This window comes from Urocitellus parryii, chromosome 11, assembly GCF_045843805.1.
Source record: "Urocitellus parryii isolate mUroPar1 chromosome 11, mUroPar1.hap1, whole genome shotgun sequence".
NCBI classification, from domain to species: Eukaryota; Metazoa; Chordata; class Mammalia; order Rodentia; family Sciuridae; genus Urocitellus; species Urocitellus parryii.
In genome coordinates, this window is record NC_135541.1 from 72594853 (window position 1) to 72608562 (window position 13710).

A 13710-nucleotide genomic window follows, 5' to 3' on the forward strand; every position below is an offset into this window, starting at 1 on the left:
TAAAAAATGTGCAAGTTATTTGTGTAAATTATTGAATCTTAACATCAGCTTTAAGAATATTTATATAGAGTTATAAGCAAATAAAAGTATCAATTCTGTAACATGTGAATTAATACTTTAGATAAACATTATTTTGTCATGTATAGGATGAACTTTTCTTTAGAGTATAATCTGAATTACAGTCATTATAAACCTGAAAAAGAGAAAATTTCTAGTAATGCCTCTAAAAATATCACCATAGATATATGGAAGAGATCACAAGATTATTATAGCAGAATTTCTGACAAAGTAATTTTGGATCTAAGATTCTTTCTCATAATTTGTTCAGATTTACTCAGGAGTGAGATGGGGGAACTGACCTAGCAATATAGAATAAAGTATGATAGCACTCAAAGGGTAATACTTGTAGTACAACCACACTAAATCAGAACTTGAGCTTTAAAACAAAATATGCTTCAACTTGGTTTAAATTTTCACTAACCCAATTTCAATAGTAATTGGCTTACAGATCAACTAAGAATCATTTTAATTAAAAATAAAATCACAGCTGTTGTGGTCCCTTGTTTGGCATAAGTTAATGTACAAAAAAGTGTTCTTTTTGAGTTTGGTAGTTCCAGAATTTGAGAAACTTAATGAAAATAAAATTGCATATTACTAACCTTGGCTGTTTTCTTGGCTATTTTTAATTTCTGCTTCATAATGTGCTTTTGACATATTAAGTCCTGTATGAAGTGGCTTTAAGAAATTATTCTCAATCTTTCCAAGTTCTGTCCATAATCCAGTCTGTTAGGAAGAATTAATAAAAGAATTAGTAATTTGATTTAATACTTACCTGTTTCCTATTACTAAACATGTACTCAAGAGTGGGAGAAACAAAAATTAATGAAACATGATCCTTGCTTTTCAAGATAATTTGTTTAACACTTTTATACCACAGCTGATTATGTTATATGAATATACCACAGCTGATTATGTTATATGAATAACAGTTGAAACAAAAATATACATAGGGCCCTATGCTCATTATCATTGTGGCTGCCTTTGGCTAGCTCCTACTTTTGAGAGCTCTAATTTTTATCCAATGAGAAAATTATCTGATGCTAATTTTACATGGTTTGAAACATTTCTCTTCCCATACAAACCATTCCATGATGACTCTATCCTAAATATTCAACCCTGGGCTCTTCAATTTATATCCTTGCTACAGATCAAGATGATTTGTTTTCTTTCCTATTGATGGACACTTTAAAAAAATAATTTGGCAGCTTAGGGTTATGTTGTCTCATATCTGAGAAGTTTACATTTCAAGATCATTTCCAGATACAGTACTAAAGGAGGATATTAACAAAGTCTTTATTTTTAAAAGAAGGGGATGAAGAAGAAAAAGAATGAAAATCCACTGGCATTATTAAGTTTCTAAGTACTCTTTATACTGGAAAATATCTTAGGTAAAAGAGCAACCCAGTTACCCTAACTATAAAAATGAAATGGACCACTTGAAAAAATATTTTTAAATGAACTTATTTTGAGCCAAGCATATATAAAATTTTACTTATAGTCCTCCAGATAAAATCTATCACACTTACTTACATTACACAATTGGTAACATTAGTAACTGTCACATTTCCTTTTCATCTAAATCTGTTCTTTTCATTTGCCTGTGTGTACACTGCTAAGAAAAGTAGAGTTCTAGGGAAGAACTAAAAAAATTCAAAACCTCAGAAACATGCCTATTATTTCATTTAACATCTACAAATTTATCTTGGGGAAATAATTAAAGAAGATGTATGTTCTAATGATTTTACTGCAGAGATGGCTTTTTTTAAAAAAATAATGTTTAAATAGTGAAACTTGAAATTCATGAAAACATTTCACAGCAGAATGGTAAGTTCTGGTACATTTACATAATGGATAACTACACAGCCATTAAAACACTGTTCTTCAGTACATATTGGTAAATGAGGAAAAGGTTATATAGCAATATAATTCCTAGAGTATGACTTCATTTTTATAAATGTATAGATGTGCCAGCAGAGAGTCTAGAAGGGCATATAGCTATAATATCAACAATGTTTGATGGAATTTTGATTACTGCTTTTTACTTAATTATCCTATTTGTTTTCCCCCCAGTACTGGGGATCAAACCTGGGGCCTCACCGATTCTAGGCAAGTAGTCTACCACTTATTGAGCCATATTCCCACCTTAATTATTCTGTCTTTTTTAAAGCCACAAACCTGTTTTTAGTGGTGTAATTTAAAAATTATTTTAAATATACTTCTAAATTTCCATCAACACAAACTTTCCTTAACTTTTTTATAGAAAACATGACTTATACAGTATTATAGCTGGATTTTCTTCAACCACTGCAGTCCCACAGAATAAGCGTATTAATGTATCACATGTACCCACTGCTCTTGTCTCCTATTTTGACCTCTCTTCATCCAGCCACCACCCCCCCCCCCGCCCCTGCTTTTTCCTTTAAAGAACTTCTCTGTCTACCTCCTTCCCTTTAACCTTATCTTTTGCCTTCACCTCTAAGCTTACAGGTGGAACACACTACCACCGATGGATTTCACTTCTAGGTAGGTTACTGATGACATTCAAATACGAAGTATGTAGATTACACACCCTTGGAATCCACATTTATCTTTATCAAAATGAAACATTTTCTCATATTTAAATAAAATAAAAACACTAGATATGGTTGAATTCCCTTTTATTCAAGAGGTAGTTATTATCCAAACTTGCATCTTCCTAATGTTTGTATCACTTAAAAATACATGACAGGTTTTCATATACAATTTTTATACAATACTGTGAATAATCTTGCTTCAGTTTCCTTTTTTTGTTTATGTTGTACTTTTGAATTATGCTGTATCTCTAATTTTTAAATTTTAATTGGCATATAGGAATCCTGGTATATAATTTATTCTGCTACTACTTTTTTTTTTTTTTTGTATTGGGGATTAAACCCAGGGGTACTTAAACACTGAGCAACATCTCCAGCATTTTTTGTATTTTGAGACAAGGTCTTGCTAAGCTGCTTAGGGCCTCACTAAATTGTAGAGGCTGGCTTTGAACTCGAGATCTGCCTGCCTCAGCCACATAAGCTGCTGGGATTTCAGGTATGCACCACTGCACCCAGCCTGATACTAATTTTTCAATATTTCAAACAATGCAGCACTGAAACTGCTGTTTTCTTTTTCATATAGGATAAAAGTTTTTCTACAGTAGTATTTTTCAAAATACTTCTACTATGACCCACAGTTGTGATGTTTCACATCACAATTCAGAACACTTTTATTTATACAGTTGAAATAAAAATCTACCAAAAAACTTTCTTATATGTAACACTGATATAATTTTATTAATATATAAATATAATGCAGAAAAAAACTATCATTCAAAAATAAACATTACAGCAGATTTTTATTTAATGGGTGCACTTGCTTATTCATGGGGAGTTCTAGCCTAGTGCAATATCGAGCCTAATCTTGTTCTATTGTTTTTTAAAGCCAGGTTTATTTAGGTATCACTTATTTACATTAAAATATACTCTTTTTAGCTATGTAGTTCAAAATAAATGTACGTCATATAACCACCACCATGAATTTCCATGATCCCAGAAGTTTGTGTCCTTTTCTTATTTTTCCCTACCCCCAGCAGCCACTGATTTTTGTTTTTGTAATTTTTGCCTTTTCCAGAATATCACATAAATGGAATCTTAAATTAGCCCTTTGTGAGTAGGGATGATTGACAAAGATGATTCTAAAATTTATATGACAAAATAAAGGACCTATAATAGCCAAAACATTTCTGAAAAAGAAAAAACTTGGCAGACTTGCATTACTTGAGTTCAAGACTTAGTACGGATGAGGGTATGTATAATTCAATGGTAGATTTTGTGCTTAATGCATGAGGTCCTGGACTCAATGTGCCCAGTACCAAAACAAACAGAAATACTATTAAACCACAGTAGTCAAGACTATGTGGTACTGATTAAAAAAAATAAGACATATGAGGATTGAACAGAACAGAGTCCAAAATATAACTCAATTCATTTTTGACAAAGGTATCAACATAATCCAACTAGTTTGAGAAACAGTCTTCTTAACAAATAGTGCTGAAGTCAAAAGAAAATTCTTTTAATTCATACTTTATACCATATAAATAATTTATTTGTAATGGATCGCAGACCTAATATAAAACTTAAAATTAAATCATTTCTGGGACAATCTTGGGCTAAGCAAATATTTCTTAGAAAGGACCCCTCCAAATAGGTAACATATGCAGTACAGATATGCTGGACAAAGGATAATTTGGGGCTAGTCAGAACATTGTATAATTTAAAACTTACAAACTATTTATTTTTGGAATTTTGTATTTAGTATTTTTGGACTGAGCTTGATTATGGGTAAACTGGAGCTGAAGGAAGCAAGATGGTGGGTAACGGGGGACTACTATATTATTTGTTTTGGTATTTAGGACCTATCTTCCCAAATAGACTCACAGTAGCAGTTATGACAATTCTTTTTCTACTCTTTGAAACATATAAGATTTGAGTTATCTGTTTCTTGAAAGTGTGATAAAATTATCTGATCTTAGGTTTTATTTTTTTTAGTAGATGGTGCTATCTAAAAAATTCCATTTCACTAAAGCTTTCAAATGTACTTATACGTTGTCCTATAATTTTTTATTTTTCTGTGTTTGTACTTATAGTCCCTTTTTAATCAACAGATTATATCTTCATGCAACTTTAAACAATCACACCAGAAAATTCATTTAATAATCCTTTTCTAATATAAGCATTTTAAACTGGAATTTTTCTCTACCAATGCAGCTGCATTCCACAGTTTTTATTTAGTTTTAGTTAATATTACCATCTATTACTTGCAAATGATACCTCATAAAAATATTTTCATGCATAATATGTGAAAGTTCTCAAATTTCACTGTTAGTTAAAAATATAGATGTCTTGCTTTACTCAGAGGTTTTCACTGAATAGATACGGAGCTGAATCCAGAAATTTACCAAAAAACCCAGATGATTTTGATTAGGATCGTATGCTGAGAAATAGTGATCTAAAATGGCAGTATCCAATACCACTTAAAATTTCAATAACCACAATGGCTATTGTCTACTGTAATGAACAATGCAAATCTAAAAGGTTTTTAATATTAAAACCTTGTTTTCAATGGTGATAATTTGTCTTAATACACAGCCCATAACCATAAAACTTCAGGTAATAAAAACACATACCAGAATTAGGTTAAAGAAAATTTGTTACATATTCTGTTCAGTATAATTTTACAAATCTTCCCTATGATGAACTGTAATATTTTTAGAAGCACGTAGGAGTGAAGAAGCTACGAAAATAAGAATATTTTCTATCTTACATTAGGTTACTGTATCTCTTAAAAAAAAAAACACTATAAATGGATGGAACTTGAGACCATTATGTTAAGTGAAATAAGTCAGTCTCAAAAGGTCAAGGGTAATATGTTTCTCTCACGTGGAAGCTGGAGAGAAAAAAGTAAAGATGTGGAGGCAGGGATCTCATGAAAATCAGAGGGAGATCAGAAGTGGAAAGGGATCCCAGGGGGAGAGGAGAGGAGGGAGGGAGGAAGTCCTAGGAAGTGATGTTGGCCAAATTATAATGTTATATTGAGTGCATGTACGAATGAATATGTAACAAATTCCATCATTATGTACAACTATAATGCACCAATAAAAAATGTGGAAAGAGGGGCTGAGGTTGTAGCTCAGTGGTAGAACACTTGCCTCGCATGTGGTGAGACCCTGGGTTCGATCCTCAGCACCACATTAAAAAAATAAGCAAAAATAAAGATGCTGTGTCCATCTACAACTAAAAAAATATATTTAAAAAAACGTGGAAAGAGGAAAAAAACAAAGGAAAATAGAATATTAAGAAAACACTATTAAAAAAAGATAAATGGATTGAGTTAGAGAAGACAATGCTAAGTGAAGTTAGCCAATATCAAATAACCAAATGCTGAATATTTTATTTGATATAAGGAGGCTCATTCATTGTGGGATAGGGAGAGGGAACATGGGAGGAATAGATGAACCCAAGATAGGGCAGAGGGGTTGGAGGGGAAAGGAGGGGACATGGGGTCAGAAATGATGGTGGAATGTGGTGATCATCATTATCCAAAGTACATGTATGAAGACAAGAACGGATGTGAATATATTTTGTATACAACCAGAGTTATGAAAATCTGTGCCCTAGATGAGTAAATGCATTCTGTCATATATAAATAAAAAAATAAAAAATTTAAAAAATTCTTTTTCCTTTAAGAAAATGTTTTATTTATCCTTCATTCTTGAAAATCAGTTTAAAGGGCTACAAAACCACAGATTCATATTGGGTTTTTTGTCTTATCTCAGAATGGTAATTTTGTCTTTTAGCTTCTTTTGCTTCAAATAAGACATCATTCTTATTGTTCTTCTGTAATGTGTCATTTTTTCCTCTAGATTCTTTACATGTTTTTCTCTTCATCTGTAATTTTTAGTTTGATAACAAAGGTTCTCAGTGTGGTGTTTCTGCTGGAGATTTACTGGATTTGTAAGTTAATGTCTGTCCTTGATTTTGAAAAATACCTGGCCATTATGTTTTGGAATATTTCTCTTTTCCTTCTGAGACACTGATTACTCTTGCCATAAGTCACTTGTACTCATAGAGCTCAGATGTTATGTTCCATTTTAAAAATCTCTTTTCCTTCTGTATTTGAATTTTATAATTTCTTTTTTAATTTTTAAAATTCCATTATTTATTCTAATTTGTTATACACAATGGTAGAATGCAATTCTTTTCGTATTATACATATAGAGCACAATTTTTCAAGTCACTGATTGTACACAAAGTATTTTCACACCATTCATGTCTTCACACATGTACTTAGGGTAATGATGTCTAACTCATTCTACCTCTTTCCTACCCCCTTGCTCCCTCCCTACCTTTTCCTCCCCTTTACCCTATCTAAAGTTCCTCCATTCTTCCCATGCTCCCCCCTCCATTGCCATTATAAGTCAGTATCCTCAAAGAAAACATTCGGCCTTTGGTTTTTGGGGATTGGCTTACTTTCCTTAGCATTATATTCTACAACTCGATCCATTTACCTGCAAATGCCATGATTTTATTCTCTTGTAATACTGAGTAATGTTCCATTGTGTATATCTACCAAAGTTTCCCTATCCATTCATCTACTTAAGGGCATCTGGGTTGGTTCCACAATTTAGCTATTGTGAATTGTGCTGCTATAAACATTGATATGGCTGTGTCCCTGCAGTATGCTATTTTTTTTTGAGAGAGAGAGAGAGAGAGAGAGAGAGAGAGAGAGAGAGAGAGAGAGAGAATTTTTAATATTTATTTTTTAGTTTTGGGCGGAAACAACATCTTTATTTGTATGTGGTGCTGAGGATTGAACCCCAGCCGCATGCATGCCAGGCAAGCACACCACCGCTTGAGCCACATCCCCAGCCCCCTGTAGTATGCTGTTTTTAAATCCTTTGGGTATAAACCAAAGAGTGGGATAGCTGGGTCAAATGGTGGTTCCATCCAAGTTTTCCAAGGAAATCTCCATACTGCTTTCCACATTGGCTGCACTAATTTGCAGTCCCACCAGCAATGTATGAGTGCGCCTTTCCCCCCACATCCTCACCAATACTTATGTTGTTTGTATTCTTGATAGTTGCCATTCTGACTGGAGTGAGAAAATCTTAAGAGTAGTTTTGATTCGCATTTCTCTAATTGCTAGAGATGTTGAACAACATTTCTTTTATGCATATCCTCTTCTGAGAAGTATCTGTTCAGTTCGTTGGCCCATTTATTGACTGGGTTATTTGTTTTTTGGTGTTAAGGTTTTTGAGTGTTTTATATATCCTAGAGATTAGTGCTCTATCTGATGTGCTTGTGGTAAAGATTTGCTCCCATTCTGTATCTATCCACCTCACTGGTTATTTCTTTTGCTGAGAAGCAGCTTTTTAGTTTGAATCTACCCCATTTATTGATTCTTGGTTTTAATTCTTGCACTATAGGAGTCTTATTAAGGAAGTTGGGCCTAATCTGGCATGATGGAGATTTGGGTCTAGTTTTTCTTCCATTAGGCTCAAGGTCTTTGGTTTAATTCCTAGGTCCTTGATCCACTGTGAGTTGAGTTTTGTGCATGGTGAGAGAGAGAGTTTTAATTTCATTTTGTTACATGTGGATTTTCCTAGCACCATTTTGTTGAAGAGGCTATCTTTTCTCCAATGTATGTTTTTGGCGCCTTTGTCTAAATATAGGATAACTATAGAATTTCTACACTACATTTTCAAGCTCACTTACTTTTTCCTCTGCATCCCAGTTTAATGCTATACTTATCATCCCATAAGAATTCTTCATTTCAGTATCCTTCGTTTTTATTTATTTTTACCTCTAGCATTTAATGTGGGTCTTTGTGTCACCATTTTTCATTTTTCTGTTGAAATTATTTTTTTTAAATTTTTATCTATTTTAATTAGTTATATATGACAGTAGAATTGCACTTATATACTTTGATATATCACACATAGATGGGATGTAATTTCTCATTTTTCTGAGTATACATATTGTAGAATCACATTGGTCATACAGTCACATACATGCATAAAGTAATAAAGTCTGTTTCATTCTACTATCTTTCTTATTTATCCCCACATCCCCTGCCTTCCCCTCCTTTTACTTCCCTCTATCTATTCTAAGGTAATGCGCTTTTTTTTTGCATTACAATTCTTAATACACATATATATCCCAATTTTGGTATCTCTGTATATAAAGTATGTTGACACCCAATTCAAGTCTTCGTACATGTACTTTATATAATGACATCCATCTCATTCCACCATCCTTGCTAATCCCCTGCCCCGTTCCTTTCCCTCCCCACCCCTTTTCCCTATTTAGAATTCATCTATTCCTCCCATGCTCTCCCTCCCAATCCCACTACAACCTCCTTATAACAGAGAAAACATTCAGTATCTGTTTTTTGGGGATTGGCTGACTTCACTTAGCATTATCTTCTCCAGCGCCATCCATTTACCTGCAAATGCCATGGTTTTGTTCTTTTTTAATGCTAAGTAAAATTCCATTGTGTATATATCTTAAATGTCTAGGAAAAAAAGTAACTTGCAATTGATGTAATAGTTCTGAAATCTTTTCAGTTCTAAGCCTTAACTGTACATTCCAAAATCTACTGCAGACTCTTTTACAAAAGGAAGAGAAGGTATTTCTATACCACAATTAAATTTATTTCCAGAACAGACAGGGAACTTGGAAAGAATACAGTCAACCATAATAATGAAGAGGAAAAAAAAAAAAAAGGACATCATCAAGAACCAGCTTTCCCCCTTCTCTTACTTGTATATGTCTTCTTATTTATAAAGTAATACTGCAGAACTTCTGCTACTTGTAATATTATTGAACTTTTATCACCTGAAATCATTTGGCACTGCAGATACCTCACATGGGATATATTTGTATTTATTTATTCATTTACTTATTATTTTTGCAGTATGGGGAATTGAACCCAGAGCCTCCCACATGCTAGGCAAGTGCTCTAATGTTGAGCAACATGCTCAGCACCAGGATATGTTTTAATCTTGAGGAAAGAATAGATTATATAGAATTATATATGTATTATTATGTGAGATATCTGTACTTTTTTCCTAAGTAAAAAGAATATATGTATACATACATTACACAATTGAATTTTTAAAAATTCCTGCTACTTATGATTTTTGAAATCTCATTTCTTTTGACCCTGCTTTTACTGTACACATTACAATCAGAAGTTATGTAGGAAACAATGGGCAAGCAAGTAGATGGGTAAAAATATGAGTAGACAAAAGGTAAGGTATAGCATAATTATGGATGTGCATTGGAATTATTATAATTCATAACAAGTAATAACTATTTAAAGATACTGCCCAATAAGGAATATTTGGTATAAAAATTAAGTAGGTTTTTATATTAGACATGGAGCATGACTTATGCTGTAAGATTCAAGAAAAGATGTATGAAACTGAGGTATGGGATAAAGTTCTTGACACAATATAGGGAGACAGTCATGAAATAGTAGGGTGAGGAAGGGAATGTCAAAGAGTAAATTAGTGGACAATAACTCGAAATGACAGGAAAAGAAATGGATTATTATTCAATTATGAATCACTTTGTTGTCTTTGAATGATTCTGTTCTTATTTAAATTTCTTGTATATCTTTCTGATACTTTTAAATTTTTCATCTGACTATTAGCCTCTTGACAAATATCCTATCAAAAATAGGAACTGGGAGGAGTCCTTCTGAATAAAATGCCCCATTATTTAGTATGACAAGAATATAATTTTGTTTTTCCTTTATCCAAAACTTCTTAAAAATTAAGAAACTGCTTTTTTTTTTTTTTTTTTTTGGTTATTGGGGATTGAATCCAGAGCTTTGCAAATGCTAAACATGTACTCTACCACTGAGCTAACCCACAGCTACAGAAGCTGTCATTTTTTTGATTAACCACAGGAGACAGATTTGCTTCTCATTTTATATATATGATGTATTATAATTGTACATAGGAGAAACATTGCCATAATGCACAAGCTCTTAAGCTGCCTCAAAGACATCAGATTGCCATCTTGGATTAGGTTTTTTTTTTTTTTTTTTTTTTTTTGCCAATTTCCCTGGTATGATAATTATGTAACTTATGTGGCCAAAATTTATAATATTTCATCCCTAAGGGAAAAAAAATTTAAACCATTAAATAAGAAGTCAGATATATAAACTGGTTGTTATCTTTTTTTTCACCATGAAACGTTCAAGCCAAATCAAAGTGAGTATTATCTGTGGATATCAAAGCAGACATTGTTCAATGCTAAGCTACTCTTAAGTCTTTTTTAGGTAAGAACCTATTTGCTGCCTCTGTATTATACTGTATATCACACCTAATAATCTGTGTGTCATAATCACCAAGATTCATTTTCGATGGGTACAGTGGCCCATGCCTATAATGCCAGCAGCTTGGGAAGCTGAGACAGGAGGATTGTAAGTTCAAAGCCAGTCTCTGCAATTTAGCACAGCTGTGGATGCGGCTCAGTGGTAAAATACCCAAGTTAAATCCCCCAGTACCAAAAAAAAAAAAAAAAAAAAAAAAAAAAAAAAAAAAAGATTCATTTTTTTTTACTGTTACGCAAATTAAATCATCTCTTACATAGGTTAACAATCTTTCCTGATAACTAAAAAGGTAAAAACTCATACCTTACCCTAATTATGGACACCTTCCTGAAACCTTAGGGTCTCTTCACTGCTGCTGAATCTTATGCTGTAACTTTTCTGTTTTTACCACAAGTTCCTTTAGGAGCCAAGATTTTTGTGATTTCAAAACTTCTGGCCACTGGAGTCTTAGCCATTTCTACATTTTCTAGATGTGTATCCTTGTGCAAGTTAGTGATTCTTCCTGTACCTATATTATCACTGAAGAGGGAAAAGTAAAGAATAAGTGTTGCATAGCACCTGGCCAGAATAGTGGCTGCCTGTGGCAGGGATAGGATAGGTGGAGCAATGAGGTCAGAATTACCTGGGAAGGAGCATAAGGGAACTTCTTGTGATGATTAAATGTTCTCTGATATGGGTTTGGATAAATTAATCTATGTATTTGTTAAACTCTCAGGCATCTTTACATAAAATCAATTTTTTCATTCTCCCTATACTTTTTTTTTTAAAAAAATAGATTAACAACACATAATTAAGATGGTTATAGTTAACAGAAGTGACACATATAGGGAAAGCAATTATTAGAATAGGGTAAGTAGAAGGGAAGGAAAAGGTAAAAGCAAATATAACTTTTCTATGACACATCTTCCTCAAATAGTCTTCTACTTATTGAATACTTCAAATGAAATGGTATTTTTTAAAAAAATCCAACTTCCTACACATTATCCAAAAAGTGCTATTAACAAATTTAGTTTTAGTGCTGAAAATACTTCACTTTATCATGTATCTTTTTAAAATACCATAATTTTATATGGTTCAGGCTTAAATCATGACCTATAAGGTAGAGGAAACTGAACAAGTCACCCAAATATAAGTTGAGTTCCACAAGGTTACAGTTAACTTAGGATCTGCAACTTATCTACCCAACAGACCTGAGTGCATTTGGAAAAGAGCAGAGGCACAAAAGGAAAAGCAAAGGGAAAGTTAACTTGGATGTGCAGTGGTAAATGCTCCTGGGAATTAACTGCAGGTGGCAGAATAAATTGTTGGCACTTTATCCCAAACTCTGTAGGGGCTAAGATATTAAACATTGGCTTAAGTAGATACTAATTAAGAAAATCTGAAACATTCCTTATGAATTTTTAATACATTATTTCTTTTTCAAATAATTCACTTACCTGACTGTTATTTTCATTATCTTTGATAACTAAATATCTCAATAAATTTAATGAAGCCATAATCCTGTTAATTAAAAATATAATTTGTTACTTACAGTATAATTTTATATAATCAACAGCAATTTCAATGCACAAAACAAGTTAAACATCTTGAGAATGTTTTTATAACTATGGTTGTCATTAAAAACTATTACCATCATATCTTTTGGAGAAGGACTAACTTATTACTCGATTTGCATTTAAGCTCACACCAATGCAACTGTGAAAATTACTATTTTCTGTGAGGTTTTTTGGGGGGGGCAGGTGTGTACCAGGGATCAAACACAGGACCTCATGCATGCTAGACAAATACTTCTAGAACATTGTTATCTTTAATACTTGAAAGCACTGTCTTGATTTCTGGATTTTAAGATTCCTTTTGTTTGGGCTGGGGTTGTAGCTCAGTGGTGGAGCACTTGCCTAGCATGTGTGAGGCACTAGGTTTGATCCTCAGCACCACATTCACACAAACAAACAAATAAATAAATAAAAGATATTGTGTCCATCCACAACTGAAAATACTAAAAAAGAAAAAACATTCCTCTTGTTTGTAAATGCTTAAAAACATTTCTCAACAGCTAGTATATCAAAAGTGAAACTACATGATTTATATGAAAAAAACATCAAAATCAAAATACATAAACTTTTTATAAATTATATACACGAGGTTCTTAATTTTTAGTCACAAACATTAGTTGCAAATCTCTATGGAATGCTGGATACGTTAAAGGTATAAAAGTAGAGTATTGGTCATTCTTAAAAGAGATTATATTGTTTTTACACATCAAATAACTTAAATACAAAAATCTTTACTTAACCCAGATCATAAAATCACAGGAAAATATATTTTATTAGTTTAGGTAGTTTACTATTTGAACCTTAGTAATGGTCATCTCACCTATCTGAGTTTTGCAGTAAATCTGTTTCAGCACCCTCTGGGAGAAACAGTACCAAATCTAAAAGAGAAATCAGCTGTGGTCCTGTAAACCATTTGTTTTTTGTTTTCTGAAAAGCAAAAGAAAAATTGGGAAAGGTTTAAATAATAGCATGATAAATTGTGTTTTTCTAATACCCTGATGCTGTAAGAATAAACTATTAACACATTTAAAATGTATATCTATATTTTTTTTAACTTTAACTTTTGATACTTCTATTCACTTTCCAAACACCTGAAACAAACACTGCTCATTTGAGAATATTGGTGTTTTCTGTTTGCTATATGGAAAATATTGTATATTCACTAATACATGAGACAAGT

General features: G+C 32.5%; 1 protein-coding gene across 5 annotated transcripts in view; it reads right to left on the reverse strand.

Annotated features, from left to right (window-relative positions):
- The window catches only part of Glmn (glomulin, FKBP associated protein), a 49757-nt gene that overhangs the window by 621 nt on the left and 35426 nt on the right, over window positions 1-13710 (reverse strand). For all 5 annotated transcript variants that reach the window (XM_026403090.2, XM_077791193.1, XM_077791195.1 and 2 more), the window contains 3 exons: window positions 13351-13457; window positions 12414-12477; window positions 660-783 (listed from right to left, as the gene is read on the reverse strand). In XM_026403090.2, the coding sequence (XP_026258875.2) occupies window positions 660-783; window positions 12414-12477; window positions 13351-13457 (295 nt within the window). The remainder of the gene's footprint in view (window positions 1-659; window positions 784-12413; window positions 12478-13350; window positions 13458-13710) is intronic.